The 19,129-nt window shown below is 49.4% G+C and overlaps 1 protein-coding gene across 2 annotated transcripts in view; it reads left to right on the top strand.

Moving 5' to 3' along the window:
• LOC149339129 (uncharacterized) overlaps positions 1-19,129 on the top strand; it is a 31,805-nt gene that overhangs the window by 3,730 nt on the left and 8,946 nt on the right. Inside the window, exons 1-2 of one of the 2 annotated variants that reach the window (XM_089550403.1) lie at positions 4,533-4,659; positions 8,731-8,924. In XM_089550403.1, coding sequence (XP_089406529.1) covers positions 8,738-8,924 — 187 coding nt within the window. In that variant the 5' untranslated portion in view covers positions 4,533-4,659; positions 8,731-8,737. Of the gene's footprint in view, positions 1-4,532; positions 4,660-8,730; positions 8,925-19,129 lie in introns of those variants that run through there. The other variant, XM_089550402.1, reaches the window with a different exon arrangement.

Below are 19,129 nucleotides of genomic sequence, written 5' to 3' on the forward strand. Positions count from 1 at the left end.
TTGTTACCAGATGATCAAGGCCGGGATCCCATACAGAAGCAGCATACTCAAGCTTTGGACGGATAAGTGTTTTATAAAATTGTAATTTAAGAGATGAAGAAATGTTCGCAAAATTACGTTTCAGATAGCCGAGAGATCTGTTAGCGTTGCTAGTTATATAGTTGATGTGCTGTTCCCATGATAATTTGGATGAAAATAAGACGCCCAAGTATTTGTAAGATGTTACCTGTTCAAGCGGGGAATCCTGAAGAATATAAGAAGAAACATTAGAGTTAGTTCGAGATACATGCATTAAGTTACACTTGTTAGAGTTAAGAGTCATTAACCAATCCTGACACCATGCAGTTACTGCGTTAAGGTCTGATTGCAGAATCTTTTCGTCATTAGGATTGGTTATTTCGCGATAAATTACACAGTCATCTGCGAAAAGGCCAGCGCGAGATTGAATTTTGGTGGGTAAGTCATTCATTATTGCGCACAGAATGTCAGCGCGTGTTTCCTTGCCAGGTTACCTTACGGAGAACTGCACGGTTAATTGCTTACTTTCACGCTGTGATGTGCTACGGAAATTGAGCTAATTTCCAAAGGATGCAATTACAGCGATTGATCTCCGTAGTTGTACGTTTGCTTTCTCCGTGTGTGGCTCCATGAAAAAACAACAACAAAAAACTGAGCTTCGTTGTCCATGCAAAACGAACCTTGATTTTAATTACGGCGCGCAGCGTTGAAGGTTGCCGTAGCTCGAAAGCCATTACTGCTTACTTATGAACACCGCCTTGAATACCGTTACGTGGGGTGGCAGCGGTGTGGGGTATGCAAGATGGTGCGGCACTGGGAAAACTATGACCTCTTACTATGGGGGGAAAAAAGAAACTCAGGAGGGAGCGTCCGGCGGTAGCCTTGAAGCCTAGTGATAAGCCCCCCGTCGTTACTCCACGTCAAAGCGTGTGGTGATATCTAAACCCGCTGCGCGCGCGCATGCGCAGACCAACGCGGCAAACTGCCTCTAGATCTACCTCCGTGCTGTAGATGCCCGCGCTATGGGCCGCGCAGACGCGCGCACTAAAATACACCAACACCAAAACATAAGGGACCGACTGGGGGAGCGAAAAACGGGGGAGGGAGCGGCTTCACGAGCACTTGGCTTGCGAAGGCTGGCCGCTTGGCTTCGCGCTCTTTCCTCAGTTTATTTTTTTTTTTTGCCTCCATGCCATATACGAACCTCGAGTGGCAAAAATTAAGTGTTAGTTGTGCTTCAGGAATGGGGCCATTCTCTTTCTCGTAAAGTTCGATTTTAGTCCGTTTTGGATCACGAACAAATTTCATAAAAGTCAGGTCAAAACCAATTTCTACATGAAAAGCGGTTTGAAGGAAATGAGGCTTGCTAGGGCAGAAAGGTGAAGACATCCCATAGAAAATAGTGGATGTCATGAGCTCTCTAAATAGAGTGGTCCATTAATTTAATTGATCACGATTTTCAGCCAGTTTTTTTTTTTTTAACCTTTGTTATCCACGGCGTGGCTTGATCTCGGGGCAATTTCGAATACTATACCGGGTGTTTCAGCGAACACTTGAAAAAAATTATCAAAAATGGACTTTTGGGGGCAAAAATATTGTTTTTATGGCATAGTATTACCAGTGTTGGCGGACATTAGAAAACCGATGTATCATCTTAAGTTGCAATGCGGTTATAACTAAATTTTAATAACTAATTTTAAACTAGTAGAGTTAGGCGCCTAGTTGCAGTTACAGATTTGTACCCGGTCGCTAGTAAAAGCATAGTCAGGACTATGGTAATAGCCATATCGATTTTTAGAATTTCAGAAACGCAGTTATGCTTGGTGGCGTGGGTCTACAAATTTTGTTTGTCTTTCTTTCGACTAGTTACATGCACTGGAGGGATGGCTTTGCCTCCTTGCTTTCGAAAGCGCATGTTCTCACGATGCAGCCAAATTTTTTTTCGAGCCATAGCGAAATTCTAAAAACTGATATAGCTATTAGTAACAACCGGCTAGAAATCTTGCAAGTAGGCGTCTAACTCTGCTGGTTAAAAAGTTAATTATTAAAAATTAGTTAACCAGCTTACTACTTCAGACGATTCACTGGTTTTCAGGTTTCCTCCAACATTGGTAATGCTATGCCGCAAAAGCCATATTTTTACCCCAAAAGGTCTATTATGAAAATTTTTGAAATTGTTCGCTGGAAAACCTGGCATAACTATTAGAAGCAGACGACAAGAAGAACAGTAGTACTTCAACTGACGTCTCATTAGTGCGATTGTATCAAGTACGAGAACAGCAACGTCCCGTTCCAATGTTGTACGTTTTGAGTGCCCTCTATTGAAAGCGGGAAAGTCTAACATAAATGCGGAAATATTGTGAATAGGAATAGTAATGTACACGGCGCGATAACTGTATTAAATGAAAAAAAAATCTACTTCATAAAAGCCCTCTTGATGAAACCTGCCATTTATAAAAATAAGCAAAATAGAGCACTTGGAACGGGCAGAAAAACGAGCGCAAATAATTTATTATTTTCTCTGATATAAATAAAGCCCCAAAATACTTGAATTACTGAAATATAGTTCAGTAAGGCATGTTGACGAGCTAGTTGGTTTTGCATCTTGAACTTGGTATAAACCACCTATGCGCAAATAATTTCACAAGGACACAACAAGAGACGAGGAGACAACGGTCTCCTCGTCTCTTTTTGTGTCTTTGTGAAATTATCTGCGCATAGGTGGTTTATACCAAGTTCAAGATACGGAAATATTTTTAGAAAATAGGGTTCCTTGATTTTAAAGCCACTAAATGGCTGTTAATTTTTATCGTCGAATTCACAAAGAACAGTGCTTTATCTCTGGTTAAACCTGGAGGCTTGCGAAAGCAACGAGGAGAGAGAGAGAGAGGCGATGGAGAGCGCGGCAGCGGCGGCGGCCCCGGCACGCTAGCTATGCGCCGCTACTGCGCATGCGCAACTGGCGGGTGACTCTAGTCGCATGCACGACTAGAGCCACCCGCGCAGCGACTTCGGCGACGCGCAGCTGAGCGCCGTGTGACGTCACTGCTCCTCGCGCATGCGCAGTATGGCCTTTCCTCGGCTCCTCGAAATGGCTCGGCGACTAGCGTAGTGTTGCTTTCGCAACAATAAAACCTTGGAAGGCGCAGCGATCTCTCTGGCTGCAAAATGTGCACAAACGTCACTGCACAAACGTCACTGCACAAACGTCAGTGTTTTGACGCCTGTTTGTTTTTTTTTCTTAAATTGAAGTCAAGGCAGTTTGCGTCACCCAGCCACAAGGAACATCTCTGTATGTTCCCTTGTCGGTACTATCAGCAAGTGAAGGCGCCCACTGAAAGCAGTGTTAAGTTGCTTGGCCGGAGAGGTTTTAGTGGTGCGCGAAAACAATGCATTTAAGGGTACCTATGCGCTAGCCTGCGCGCTAAGCCTAGGTCGCCTGTAAACTGCCAGCGAACTGGCAGGTTCAACGCGGTAACCTGTTGCATCTGAAGCTTGGTCTGGGTTACTTTGTGCGTACTGAGCAACGCGAAAACGCACACACAGGTGGAGAAAGAGTTGTCGATAGGATCAGCGCCTATAGTCTCCTTCACTTCGCCCGCGTTCTTTCGCACGTGCTTTTTAGTCGCCAATTTGGACCACTCAGGGCAAGCATTTGCTGCAGCTCATTTCATCTACATCGGGCTCTTTCGACACACGGTCAACCTCGCCATAGGATGTGTTAACCTCAAAGAATCAAACAGGCGCATATCAGAGTATCCTAGTACTTCTTCAGAAGATCGTCTTGTCCCTTGGAAAGTGTGGCCTTTTTTTTTTGTAGCCGCGTCGTCGTAGTGGGGGCACATAGCAACCCGCCCATACGTGGTGGCTTAGTAGCTTTGGCGTGCGGCTGCTGAGCTCAAGGTCGCGAGATCGAATCTCGGTCGCCGAGGGCGCATTCCGATGGACACGGAATGCAAAACCACCCGTATACTGTGTGATGTCAGTGTACTTAAGATGAAACCAGCGTGTTCGGAATTCGTCGGCCTGTGCACGCCTATGGCAGCTTGTCGCCCGCATATAAGGAGCTGCCTACCCTGGTCCCCGCATCCTGTTTTACTCAACGCTGATGTAATCAATAATACAGGAGGGGCACATTCGACATTCATTTTTTTTTTTTACTCAAAAGAAAGAGTTCGGCTGGGACCTACTCCGAGCTCCAAGTCGATTCCCAAAGTGAAGGAGACAGGACTGTGCGGGGGCGACGGCGACCCGTGCCGCGCACACGTGCCGATCGTTGGGGCAGGCGTGTCCCGGCCACCGCGGCCCGAGGGTAGAGCGTGTTGTCGGGTCGACGATCGTGTTGCCCTGGTGATCGCCGAGGCACCGCGCTCACGCCTATCCCCGACCCGAGCGGCAGACCGAGTTTGCCTTTCTCCCGCGTGGTCTCGATCAATGGCGAATGCCCTAACGGCACCGGACCGCTGACACTAGCCCAGTGCGTCCGCATAGCTCGAGAGGAAAAAAAAGAAAACATAAAAAAGACGGCAGTGCCTGACGCGACCAAGGAATCAACTCGATACCGGTGAAGCTTCAGGAGGCAAAAGGAGAGAACGGCTCAACGGCAGTTTTGCATTCGCAAGGACCTTCCAAGGCTCAGAGGTAATGCACATTGGCATATATAATTTCCCTACTACGTAACACACAAATGTCTACGGCAGGCGCCCTTGGTGATCTTGATATTACTCATCTCTATAGCGTTCCTGCAGCGCCGTTTGCCGTTGCGAAGCAGAATCATTCGCAAAAGCCTTCCTCGCCGATTTCTCCCACGGCCCTTGCATGTTCCTCTCAGCTCTGAGCCGATGCCCGCGTATCTGAGCCAGCAGTAATTGAGTGAGGCTACCGTCCCGTCCCCGTGAATCCGCGGGGACATCATCCGGGGCTCTTCTTCGTTGCAGGCGCCCACCCCGGGCGCGTGAGAAAAAGGGCAACGCGGGCAGTAAGGCGCGTCACGGACGTGCCCACGCGGCTATGAGCGGGCGTGCGCGGATCGGGAGCGGTCCGTGAGAGACAAACCGGTCCGCAGCCTCGTCGTCATCGTCGTGCGCATTGTTCTTGCTGCTCTGTGCTCCGGCACCGTCTCTGTGTTTCCACGCGGTGAGTGTGGCCTTGTTCGCAGCAGCCAACCGTCCGGTTAATCTATGCGATTGGTTATTTGCGAAGGGCCATTCGAGCCGCCGCGAGGGAACGGCGGCGGCCCTGTTGTACAGCTGTTCGGCACGACTGCGGCCAAGGTAAAAAGCCGCTTCCACATTAGCGTAAGTAAAGAGTGTTGCCACGCTCTTCCGAGGCTGGCCGTCTATTATATACCTGCGTGTATCACCTTTGTCTCTTCCTCCTCTTCTTTCTCGTTCTCCTTGTGATTTTTGTGCGTCCTTTAACTATTTTGCGGCTTGCTCGAGGAGCGCTGACGCTGCGTCTACCCAGTGCTAGAGCGCAGGCTCGGTCGTTCCAGCTTCGGAGGCGTTTGGCCACTGTTTACTCTTTTCGTGTTACGGGCGTGCCCCATTTCAGAGTTGATGCGATCCTGCATGCGCCGGTGAGAAGCTGCAGAGAACTCGTCATCCACATCGGCAGCAACAATAACGCTTTTCAGGACTGCGTCAGCGTGCCGGAAGCCGTCGATACCAGGAGGCAGGCAATGGCGGCATGGTCACGTGACCAAACATGGCGGCGCCCATGCATTCGTGCGCTGTAAACGGTCTGTGGCACGGCTTCAGCTTCAGCAGCTTCAGCGCTCACAGTTCTGCATATGTGTGCGTACGAATGCGTTGTACGCATGCCCTCATAAGAAAAATTAATAGACAGAGCATAGTCTGTCTATACACCACCTAAGGTCTGTCTATTGAAATTTTCGCTAAAGGTGTGTGTGCAGTCAGTGAAGCCGAAGCCATTAATTATTTAATTAATTTGCAAATTGAGTACGATGATCGTTCCGACTTAAAAGGGCTGTCCATTTAACCGAACGGGGTGAGCAGATGTCAAGGGATAGACTAGATGTAATGAAGATAAATGTACAAAGGTATACTTATAGGCAGGAGTAAATAATTCAGCAACAAAAAATCCTCCATACTGCATGTAGGGGGCATGCGCCGACCTCCAAAGGTAGTATGAGTTCCCAATGAAAAGAAAATGAACACGAAGTTTCTCTCCAAATGATTTAATGATAGGATAACAAAAAAATGCCCGGTCCGTGCAAGTGAGATAGAAGTGTCAGATGTCAGATGATTGTGAGCTAGCTTTGGCACGTTCAAACTTCTCTGCGCAAAAAACAAATAATAATGATGGCAGTCGTAGCCTTGGTGCACTGCTACTTCATGTCACTGGTCGCGCACACTTCGTGGCGCTCCTAATAAGATCAGGCACGAGTGGTTTGACGGTACTGTGCCGTCCAAAAAGAAGGCTATGCTGAATGGCATCGGGTTGATATGACCGCCTCTAACGTGCGCGTAAGTGTCACTACACTGGAGTGTTTGCATTTCGCCCCCAAACCTCTGTACCATGAGTACCCTGGCAGAGAGCAGACGCCTCTCCCTGCCAGTGTTGCAGACACAGGAGCTGCTTCGTGTGGTTCGTGACTAGTGAAATTGGTGATCCGCTTGCTGCATGCTGCGTGTCCGAAGTGTCCGACTGCCTTCCGTCGCACAGCCAATGTGCTGCACCTGTTTTCATTACACCATGCAAGTTTTCTGCTTGCATCATTACTACTGTATACGATTACTACACAGCCTGGCGCTTTTAACGCTCCCTGTGGTGTGATGAGCCGGGCAGTCAGTACAGTTCCCTTGAAAACACCGACCCACCTTGTGATTTCCGCATCCCGCGCAACATAGATAGGCGCAACCATAGTCGCCTCCACAGGATTCGCCTGGATGTAGCATACACTAGCTATACCTTATTACAAAATGGGATTCAGCAAAAATCTAATGCGCACAGTATGTTGTGTGCGCAAAAACCTCGATCATTTAATGAGCAGGTGCAGTGAATTGACAGCCGCAGTACACTGAGAGCTGCATTAGATATCCGACAGGCCTGTACCCTCTGTCTTCGGAATCATACTTTGTCCATATTGTGAGGCAGCATCAGCGTTGCGTGTTACGAAAGCCCTGCTGTAAGGCCACGGGTCTTATAAGTATCTTGTTGTTTCGCTTCATCACCACACTCATTATCAGTAGCCTATCAGGTAGATCACCAGGCTGACTTCTTCATTTTTTTTAGAGAGTGGCTACCTATTAATTTATTTCCATCAAGCGATACATAATGCAATTACTTCCCTTGCACTCGTATCCACTTTCGATATTGCTCACATTTACTCTGACTCCCTTGCCGCCTTTAGGCAGCTTAAGGCTGTCCGGCGCACATTCCATATCACACAGTCCATTCACCAACTTTGCACAAAATACTCCTGCCCTGTGCGTATGCACTGAACTCGCGGCCATGCTCACGATCCGCATAATATTCATGTGGATACAATGACACACATCAGACATCCCGCCCCCTTCCCCTCTTACCCCAGATCCGTTCCTGTCCCATGTTTCAGAGAAACAGGCTTTGCGGCAGCGAGCACGCGGTCTAATTCCTCAGTATTCGTACCCTCAACCCCGTAGTCTCATTCGGGAGGAGGAGGTACCTGCGCGCTTTATTCGGGCAGGAGCGGCTCTGACTCCTTCTGTGCGTCATCGGTGGCCTGACAAACGTTTAGAAGTGACTGACAAGTGTCCCCATTGTGGTGCTGCGCCAGACCAGTGTGACGAAAAACACTTGCTGGGGGCTTGCCCGGCTACAGCTTCTGTTAGACGACGCTTCCAAAGCAATTAAGGTAGGCCTGCGATGGTACTTTGCAGGCGACTATCGCATGTGGACACATGCTAATCATTTTATCGAGAACTTTTGTCACTTTTTAAGCGAGGCTTGTTTACACTCCTTCTTTATCTCCCTTTCTCATTATGTCTAGTGCCAAACATCTCGAATAAAAAACAATGCAGTTACCGGAAGCGCAATATATACTGGTACCATCAGCGTAAATTTCTAATTTGGCTTTCTCATCAGCCTTTCAACGCTGTCCTCGTTCACGACAGGGAAGAGTTCCGAGGTTTCCAATTTGATTGGTCAAACCGGACTCCATGCATTGAGAGGGGTACTCAGATGTGTCTGCAGCTCAACACACACCACTGCCAATTTTATTGCGAAAGCAATACTACTTGCACTTTGCACGGTGACCACCATCGTGCCGCGGCGGTGACCACCATTGACCTTCATTTGACCTTGATTGCATTAGTTGGATTAGATTGGATTACATTAGATTAGAGTAGATTACATTGGATTGGAACGGATAGGAGTGGATTGGATTGCATTGGATTGTATAACCGATGCATCCCCACAAGTCTAACCACAAGCACCGCCACCATCTACACTACCAGCTGTACCATGGCGTAGGTACGGATATTGCTTTCGCAATTACCGGGCTTAACCAAGCTAAGCCACAGCGAATTTTTTTTGTTTCAAGCACAAGACAAGATTATGCCTCGGGGTTGCTACGTCTATAGTAGTGCTTTCACCCCAATATTCCCGGCGTCGTCCAAAGCCTTCTCTTGGCCCGCCGTGTGGATGTTCCCTTATGCCAGCCGAGTAGGCGGCGCAGGGGATGTACGAGTTCTCCTTCCTTCGGCGCAGGGACACAATGGCCGGCCGCGCGTTCCTGCTGCTGGCGCTGATGGCGTCCGCGGCGTCCCTGGTGGCGTGCGCGGCACAGGACGGCGGCGAAGCGGCCCCGCACAGCGTGACCAAGAGAGGCCTGCTGGACAGCATCGCCAGCGGAGCCAGGAGTCTGCGCGATGGGGCCGCCGAGTTCTTCGAGCGCTCCTGGTGTGAGTGGCATCGCGCTGCTTTCCTCGACAGAGCGAGAGAGTGACATTACGCCAGAGATTCGCGTTCGCGAGATACGATTTAAGGCCGTAATAGTGCTGGTGTCCGTGGTTGTCATTGCAGAAACTCTTAACTGTCGGTTCGATGATGACACTGACACGGCCGCTAGATACAAAGCGCAAGGCTTTGCGCTTTGCATCAAGCGGCCGTGACACTGACATGCGCCAGCAATTGCTGACCTTTGAAGACAGGCAAGGAAAGCGGTCCAGCGCTGCCAGGAGTAAGGGATATAAGTGGACGCTGAGTTTGAGTTTGGTTTATGGTTTGGTATATGGGGCTCAACCTCCCGAAGCGTCTCAGGCCATGAGGAACGCAGTAGTGGAGAGCGCCGGATAATTTAAATCACCTGAGGTTCTTTAACGTGCACTAACATCGCACAGTAGCATTTCGCTTTTTTCAAAATGGCACCACCGCAACCGGGATCGAACCTGCGTCTTTCTGAGCAGCACCCGAGCACCATATCCAGTAGTCAGCGCGGAGGCTTGAGCTTGAGTGTGCGATGTGGGACGTGCGGTTGTATCGAGACGACTGATCTACCTTTCTCCGAGGAGGCAGTGTCGTCCCAGACCCGCTGTCCAACTATGCAAGGGCCTGGAACGTATTCACGGTTTGGTCTTAGCGCGTTAGCTCTGTTACAAGGGAACTACAGTATTATCATACCATAAACTGCCATCGGTATGCGCAACCATAAATTGCAAAAAGCCTGTTCATATTGGCGTTATTCAGGGGTAAAGCAGGAAAATTAAATTTATATGGGCCGCTTTTTTTACCAAGTAAAGATAGCGCACTGCTTTAGAAACCCTGTACACAGCGTATTCTTCACCAATACACCCAGCATAACTTAATGTCACAACTTCTAAGTTCCAATTTCGGCTTTGATTTCTGAGAGTCGAGGTGCCGGTAACATGCCATAGCGGGCGCAGCACGACAGTGGCGTCTTTTCAATACACATGCCTCGGCACACGCTCCAAAACGCAGTCAGCGGCAGAAGTTTTGCCCAGCACTCCAGTCGTATACATGCACAGGCCGGTGGAGGTATGTTTCTGAAACTAGTTTCGTGCGTCATGCTGGTTAACTTGTTCACTCTCGGTTCAGCCCACTCCCAAAATTAAAAATTGGCCTTTTGAGGAAAAGCAATGACGTAGTAACTGTCTCACTTATCTCTGTGGACCCCCGAACCGCGCCATGAGGAAGGGATAAAGGAGGAACTGATAGAAGAAAAGAAAGAAGAGGTGCGGTAGTGGAGGGCTCCGGAATAATGTCGACCACCTGGGGATATTTAACGTGCACTGAGATCGCACAGCACACGGGCGCCTCTTGCGTTTCGCCTCCATCGCAACGCTGCCGCCGCGGTCGGGTTCGAATCCCGGGTACTCTGGCTCAGTAGGCGTGAAATCTGTTTTATTCAGTGAGCGCCTTTTACACTTACCTGCGTGCCTCGTTGTGCACGTGGTGAGCCTCCGGCAAGCTGCCGTTAAAATTTGCCTTCTCTACTCCTCGTAAGGGAAGTCGAGAATTTAACGAAAACTCGTTTGGTCCGAGACAATCGTAATAAATGCGAGAAAGCCGGCAACGACCATTAAATAAAGAAAAACAAGAAATGACGTTGCGGCTCCTGGACGGTATCCTTGTCTAGGAGTGAGCCGGGAACACACGGAAGACACGCCCCAGGCACCGGCCCCGTCTTTGTCGCGTCTCTCAGTGGTGGCAAGCAGTAAGCCACCATGTGAGAAATGAAGAGAGCACACTGTGCGGGTCTGTTCTGCAGCATCAGCGTGGATGCTATCGCTGCCGCGCACATTTATATGTGCGCGGCAGCGAGGGAAGACAGAAAGCATGGAGAAGCGAACTACACAGACAATGCGACGCCAGTCACAGCCATCTTGTGCGCCGATGGCGAGAGTAATTGTAAACAAGACGCCGCAAACTCTAAACACGAATTACCATATATGGGAGTAAAAAAAGGAGTAAGCTCTCCTTTTTCGCACTTCCTTTTAGGGGTAGGGATGCTGCCCATACTTTGGAGTAGATTCCCATCATTAAAAAATACGAAATACTTAAGGCAGGCAGCGGAAAGAGATTCCCCGGAAACGAAGTGAAAGCGGCTATCTAGAAATTCTTTAATCCATTCGAGGATATTAGGGTGTAAATTTAAAAGGGCGAGTTTTAGTATTAGGCGCTGGTGAGGTACCTTGTCAAATGCTTTCGCGAAATCTAAAAATAATGGGTTGGTCTGTAGATTACGGTAAAGGTTCGCATGCACGTCGTGAGTGAAGATTGCCAGTTGGGTTTCGCTGGAGAACCCCCCACGAAACCCGTGTTGAGCAGGATGAAGGAAGTTGTTCGAAGCTAGAAAGTTTAGAAGAATAGCAGTAACGATGACTTGAACTGTGGTTTCAGTCTCCTCCCTTTGCTAACCTCAAGATCTCGGGCGTTTCGTTTGAAAGCCTCCTCCCATTGCTAACTGCCCTTCATCTTCCTTTACTTCTGATCACATTCCTTCACACTTCCTCTAATCATCTCTTTTCCTTGCACGTGGCCGGTGCCGACAAAATCGAGCCGAGGCAGTGTCACAAGTTCCAATCTTATCGGGAGATGGGGCAAATGGAAGTTTCCATCGTTAGATTGCAAAGAGGCCAATTTCGCTGAAAATGTAGCTTTTGTAAGGCAAAAAAAAAAAGGACGCCATAAAAAATACAAAGACACAAAAAGCTCCCCGCTTCAGGCGATTGCGTCTCCGCTGCTGTTGGACTTTGCGAGCATGTTATTCAGCCATTAGCACACGTTTAGCAGGCGACGGCTCCGTCGACGGTCCGTGGGCACGGTCAAGGAGGCAGCGTTCATCTGGCGATGTTCGGTTTGGCCGAGAGGTCTAGGGGGTTTGCAATTCCGCCTCGCGTATGGCTGGATTTTGCTGTCGCCTACACATTCACGTGCAGAAGCATGCCGAATCCCTGCTGCTGCCTGCGGCTGATGCGACGGTCCCGAGTCTGGCATGGCGAAACTCACTTTCTGCTGACGCAGGAGCAGCGTCATAGCTCATCATGTATACGTGGTAGTCTCCTCCAGTGACTTCCAATACCGGCAACGACTGTTGTGAGTTGGGGTCTCAGGCTGCACTCCTGAATATCGCCGCTTCGTTGTTGGCCGTGCAAGAGGCACGAAACTCGGTTAGTTTCGGTTTCAACTACTTCAGCCCACCTGGCGACTGGAGGATAACTGATGCGTAAAACTGAATGATTCGTGCCCACGCACGTTCCGCGATGAGTCTGCGGCCGGGGTCAAACTGTCTGAGTGACCTCGATACGAAGCTGTTCTTTTTTCGACGGTGGTGGTTCCAATTCCGCTCAGGGATAAAGCTTTTTTTCTGCTGGATACTGCTGTCATGACCACGATTCAACGCTCTAATCGGTTTCCCCTCGGCCGCTATGGGAGTAATCGGCGCTGATGTCTGTATTTTCTGGACAATGGGGTATATGAAAGTTCCCAAACCCTAACCATGCTTTCAGCGCGCTTTGCTTCGCAGATCGAAGCCGCCGCGGTGGCTCAGTGGTTATGGTGCTCGGCTGCTGACCCAAAAGACGCGGGTTCGATCCCAGCCGCGGCGGCTAGAATTTCTTTGGAGGAGAAATTCTAGAGGCCCGTGTACTGTGCGATGTCAGTGCACGTTAAAGAACCCCAGGCGGTCGAAATTTCCGGAGCCCTTCACTACGGCGTCTCTCATAGCCTTAGTCGCTTTGGGACGTTAAACCCCATAAACCATAAACCATAATCTTGTGGTCTTCGTTTGTACGGTAGCGGCTTGTAGCTGCGCTGTGTTTCGTCTTCCTATGGCGTAATCTTAGGAAGAATTGGATTGAGGCTCCCCGGCTTAATCTCCCCACACACGAGAAGTTGCCGGCCCGCCTTGGTCGCCGTGTCAGCATGCGGCGGCGCTATTGTTCTCCTTCCGTTCGATCACAATAACTTCGAGCCTAGGTGCAGTTACAGTTACAATACAGTTACAGTACAGCTACAGTACAGCTACAGTACAGCTACAGTACAGCTACAGTACAGTTACAGTACAGTTACAGCACAGTTCTCCTGAACAGGCAGCGCTGACAAACGAGGGACGAAGGAGAGACGAGACACACAGGGCGCTGAACTAACAACTTTAATTTCGAAGGTTGTTGTTGTGACTGAGAGAAGGATGAAAAGGAAATTGCACGGGCCTGCCTACTGGCTCGTAGCCAAGCCACCACCGCTGCCACGTGCAGATAGAGGAGAGTTAAAAGATCAGAGGAAAGAGAGAAAAAAAAAAGAAAAGACGCGCGTCGCAGCAACAACTGCGTCCGCCGGAGCGGACGCTGCTGAAAAAACAGATAAGCGGCCGAAGCCGCGCTCGCTGAAGCGAGGACAGATACGCTAAAAATTGATTAATTTCGAAGGAGGGCGATCCGCACGTTTTATACAGCACCCAAAACCCGTGACTGTAGGGCACATGCGCAAGTCAAGGCAAATAACAATAAAACCAAAGGAAACGGGGTAAGCGCACAGGTGCATATTGACGCACACAAAGAAGAAGGACTCGTTGATTCTGGCCGGCCAGGTGCTAGGTACAGCCTCCATGATTTTTAATAATATAGCGCGAGCGTCGACCGAACTGCTGGTCAGCGCCTTATAACGGCGATAAGCGTGCACCAAGGCGAGAGTTCGCGCACGCGCTCGAAGGCAGAGCGTCATCTGCTACGCTGTTCCGAGCACGAGGACACACGCCCTGCCACAATATCAGTTCGCAAGATCCCGCCAAGTCGTAGAGCGCATGCGCATGATTAATATGCGAGACTGCATGAGACGTGATTTCTTTCTTTCTCTCTCTCTCTCTTTTTTTTGCCTATTACTGGAGGCCTGCCTGGCGATACAAAGTTACGATAAGAAAAAATAAAAGGAAAGAAAGTATCACATATTAACCATGCGCATGCGCTCTACGACTCGGCGGGATCTTGCGAGCTGATATTGTGGCAGGGCGTGTGTCCTCGTGCTCGGAACAGCGTAGCAGACGACGCTCTGCCTTCGTGCGCGTGCGCGAAGTCTCGCCCTGTTGCACGCTTATCAACGTTATAAGGCGCTGACCAGCAGTTCGGTCGACGCTCGCGCTATATTATTAAAAATCAGGGTGGCTGTACACCCCTGAGGACACAAACAGCAAAAAGCGGCAGTGAAGGGGGCGTGGGGAAGACATAATAACAACACTTGGTAAAAAAGCGAGATTACACGCGCCGGCAGTCCTGTGCAACTTGGTGATGACAGAGATAAAAATGCAAAAACGATAAGATGCAAAGACAACGATGCGAAAGACATTACAGTACAGTTACAGTACAGTTACAGTACAGTTACAGTACAGTTACAGTACAGTTACAGTACATTTACAGTACAGTTACAGTACAGTTACAGTACAGTTACAGTACAGTTACAGTACAGTTACAGTACAGTTACAGTACAGTTACAGTTCATTGGTTTCAACGTGGCGTGGTAGCCCCGCGACAGCTTGGAGACTTTTGTTGCGTAGTAGTAGTAGTAAAATATTTATTTTTGCAAAAGGAAGAGTTAGGGAGTAGGGGGTTGGGGATAGATAGATGTGGAGCTCCAGTGGTCGGTCTTCCCTATTCCAGGATCCCGTTGGCCTCTGCCGCTGCCTTGGCCCTCGTTACCAGCATAAGCTGTGTGCTCGGGTAGGAGTCAGTCAGGAGGGCCTCCCACTGCTCTAGACTACGCCTATTTATCTTTGGTAGTAAAGGGCTTTTTTCACAGCCCCAGGTGGCGTGGTACGTTGTGGCGTAGCCCCCACACCACACGCACTCTTTCGCGTATCTGTTCGGCCACATTTTATGATACATGGCTCTGCTTGGGTAGGTGTCTGTTTGTAGTCGTCTGAGTGTGGTGGTGTGCTCTCTGTTGAGGATATCCGCCGGAGCCGCATACTTCTTGCGCGCTCCCAACAACGCCTTCATTGCCTCCCCGTAAGATTCTGGCGTGCTGAAGGGTTCCACCGGCAAACCCGCCCTCCGGTCCGTGAACCCTCGGACAACGTTGTCTGCCATGAGATTTCCCTCAACCCCAGTGTCAGGGACCCAAATGATTGTGTGTTGAATGTTTGTGTTGTTTGATCCATGTCTGTGTTGTTTTTGTTCGAAGAGGATCCTGGCGGCTTTTCGGCCGATCCTTCCATCTCTGTATGCCCTCGCTGCAGCCTGAGAATCCGTCGCTATCCAGTAACTCAGTCCCTGCCGATTGGCTTCAGTCAGGGCTAGAGCTATGGCGATCTCTTCCGCTGCTTGTGTTGTCCTTGTGCGCACTGATGCACCAGTAATTATCTTTCCATTGGCGTTCACTACTGCTACCGCACTAGCGTTTTCCTTCGTTCTGTACTTGGACGCGTCAACATACAGAACCATCTGTTTCTTCGTTAGGAACCTGTCCAACTCCAATGATCTCGCCGCCCGTCTTCCTTCGTGGTTCTTCGGGTCCATGTTTTTGGGCACTGGTTTAACCAAGAAAGTGCTCCTAATTTGGCTGTAAATGTCTGCCTTGTCTTCGCCCTCGCATTCTGCCGGGTATCCTAGCTTTAGCAGTAGTGCGCGGCCAGCGGCTGTTCTTTTAAGTCTTTCCAGTTGAAATCTGAGCATGGTTTCGCTGTGCTCCTCATAGGTGCCGTACGCCCCCATGTTCATCAGCTTTTCTGTCGAGGCGCAGGTCATGGCGCCTAAGGCTTGCTTATACGCCTTTCTGATGCATGTTTCCATTTTGTTCTTTTCCCCTTTGCTTGGTTGTAGGTACGGAAGCGCGCACGTCATCCTCGGTGTGATGAGCGCAGAAGTTATCCGTAACGCATCTCCTCCTTCACCCCTTCTCGCTTGTTCGTAATTCGGCTTAACATCCTGCATATCTGTTTCGTGGAGTGTTCCAAGAGCTGGATGGTATGGTCCCGTTTGCCTTTCTCCTGCAGCCACATTCCCAAGATGCGAAGCTTATTTGTCTTTCTTACGGGTTGTCCATCTATCTCTAATTCTATCGTTCCGATGTCCTCTTTTTTTTGTGAAGTCCAATAAATTCTGATTTTTCTGGGGAGCACTGCATCCCGCTAAATAAAACAAATTGACCGATCTCATCCGCCGCTCTTTGCAGTATTTCTTGCTTGTTTCCCGTCGATCCTTTTGTCGTCCATACTTTTACATCGTCCGCATAAATTGAATGTTCTACATCTTTGATGTTTTTCAGTCTCCTAGTTAGTCCAATCAATGAAATGTTAAAGAGCAAAGGTGAGATGATGAATCCTTGTGGTGTCCCTCTGTTTGGCGTCGTCTTCTTTTCTGACCTAATGTTGTTGATGCCGATCGTTGCTGTTCTGTTAGACAGGAAGGCCTTTACGTATGCGAAGATCCTCTCCCCACAGTTTGTTGTCGAGAGTTCTGCGAGAATGGCGTTGTGGCTGATGTTGTCGAAGGCCCCATTGAGGTCTACAGCCAAGATTACGCCTTCTCGAGTTCCTGATATTTGTTTTAGTACCGTGTCTCTTAACTGGAGCATCACGTCTTGCGTGGAGAGCCCCGTTCTGAACCCGAATATGGTATTCGGAAACAGACCGGTGTCCTGCATGTAGTTGCTCAGTCTAGTCTTGACCACCTTCTCGTATAGTTTACGCAGGCATGAAGTTAGTGATATCGGCCTAAGGTTCTCTAAACTGGGTGTTGTCCCTGGTTTAGGTATCACGATAATCTCAGCGTGTTTCCACTCCACCGGGACCGTGCCCCTTTCCCAGTGCTCGTTGATTAGTCCAGTCAGGCTTTCAATTTGGTCATCACTGAGGTTTCTGATCATTGCATTGGTTACTTGATCTTTTCCCAGTGTTGTGTTCCTCGTGAATGACCTGGCAGCCGCGTATACCTCGTATTCTTTTATCGGTTCATCCAGCTTCCAGTTCCTTGTCCCTGAATATAGGCCTTCCCATTTTACGGTCTGCGCCTTGCTCAGCTCGAGGCGTGTTGCGCACCGTAGCAGGAGCGCGATGTGAGTGTGGCCGTGACCACGGATTCCTGGGAGAGGGAGAGAGAAAGAAAGAGATATAAAGAAAGACGAACGGAAAGGCAGGGAGGTTTACTATGCGATGACCAGCATGGTATACCGTACACGTGGGAAGGAGAACGGAGGAAGGTTTTCTCGATAAATTTGACAGTGTGCTTCCTGTCTACTTGGGGAGCTTGGGCCACTAGCCGTCACCCATGTCGTCGTGGACCGAGATACGAAGGGAGCCTTGAGGGCCTCCACATCGTCATAGTCTTGGTCGAGAGAAACAGCCAAATTAAGAGCGCTGAACTGACTATACAAGAAAAGAAAGGGGCATTTCTCATAGCCTTACTCAGCGGTGACACCTCAGCAGGTTGGAAAATATCTTGCAGTGCCTAATGGCGACTTCGCTTCTTGCAAATTGGTCGAATAAAAACGTGCAAGCGCAGGCGTATTCCCGCATTAGGAGCGAACCACAGCTCTGGCCACTCCTCATAGTTGACTGATTTCAATGCACGTGCCACGCACAAATTTTGTGAGCATATAAGCGCTGCTGGAACTTTGATCACCTTGGCTGGACCACAAGGAGAAATCTATGGTTTAGGGACTGCTAAAGCGACAACCTTGAATTCGACCCTCAGTAAATTTGCACTTCAGAAAAGAGTTTGGCGGGACTAGAATAAATTCAGTATTCGTGTACATTGTTTTAACGTGACAGCGTTAAAGGCCCCACTACGTATAGAAAGTCCGGCGTCGGCGTTGTGAGCGATAAACAGGGTGGTGTGGGGTGGCCCAGGCAGCCACCGCTGGAGAAGAAACCTGGGTGGGCAACCTAGGTCACGTGACCCTGTGGCGTCATCACAACGGATTGTGAGCAAACTAACTTCTGCCAGGTGAAGTTAAATTAATGTTTCGGTCGCACAAGACCCACCGGTGGCAGCACCTGCCATCGCAGGGCAGCGGCGCATCCTTAACCGCTGCACCATTGCCCAAGGAGTGGTATGAGAACTCCCAAGGACATATAAATGTAAAGTTGAGAATGGCCATTTCCACGTATGTGGGCATAACTAAATAACACTGCCGCGTCATAGATCCTTAAAGCGTAGCTTAAGTGTCCCCTACAATTTTTTTTACCCTGAAGCTCTTTAGTTTTCACCAAAATATCAATGCACGGACTTTTTGTATCCGGCCTCCTTGAAACGCGGCCACTGTATAGAGGATCGAGCCAGAAATCACTGACTGGGAAGCCAAATGACATAGCCATCCAGGTGTCGTTGCCTCGCAAAGCATGCTGAAATAATTCAGGACCAGTTGCAGCAATAAAAAAAAAACCGGGAGCACTTAAGTATGCTTGCGTGCTATGAATGGAAAGCATTGTGCACTACTGCTGTTTTCGTTGGAGCGTTGGTGATTTCTGTAACTTAGTTCGCGTTGGCCACCAAACCGCACACCATTTGGAGCTCCTTGGATTAATGCCAATATATGCAGAATTGGTCACTCTCTACTGAACGTTCTTAGATGGCGGCGAGTCCTCATATACCACTACCAGCGCAGTGGCGCGGAGGTTAAGCGATTAGCTACTGCACTGGCAGGTGGCTGTTTCTATCATAGCCACCCGCAGGGATTGTGCGACCCATGTTGTTCTTCCCTATCTTCTGCGCAGGTGGCGCGACGTTCCTCCGAACTTACCCGAGCTTCCACCTATTGGCTGCACCTTGCGCGGCGCTTCTCCTAGCTTACCCGAGCTTAGCCGAGTTAGTGCCCGAGCAGCTTACCCGAGCTTCCGCCCATTGGCCGCCGCCGCGGATATCCTGCTAACACCCGAGCCTTCCTTAGTTACTATCGAGTAACCGAGTTACCGAGTAACTGGTGTAGGCTCGGGTAAGTATCCAGACTTTCTGTTAAAATTTTCTGTACACGCTTTCCGTGGACGCCATGCGTGAGCCAGGCAATGCTTACGCATTAAAAAATCTCCCGCTAGTGCGCACCGCAGATTGCTTGCAGCAAAAGTTTCAAAAGGACGGCAGCTCCCGTTTTGCAGCCACATGTGTAGTGCGACTGTGGAATAGGGAAGTCATTACCAGCCCTCCGACGTGTGTCGGAT

This window comes from Amblyomma mixtum, chromosome 6 (assembly GCF_055824585.1).
Source record: "Amblyomma mixtum isolate Tamu chromosome 6, ASM5582458v1, whole genome shotgun sequence".
Lineage (NCBI taxonomy): Eukaryota > Metazoa > Arthropoda > Arachnida > Ixodida > Ixodidae > Amblyomma > Amblyomma mixtum.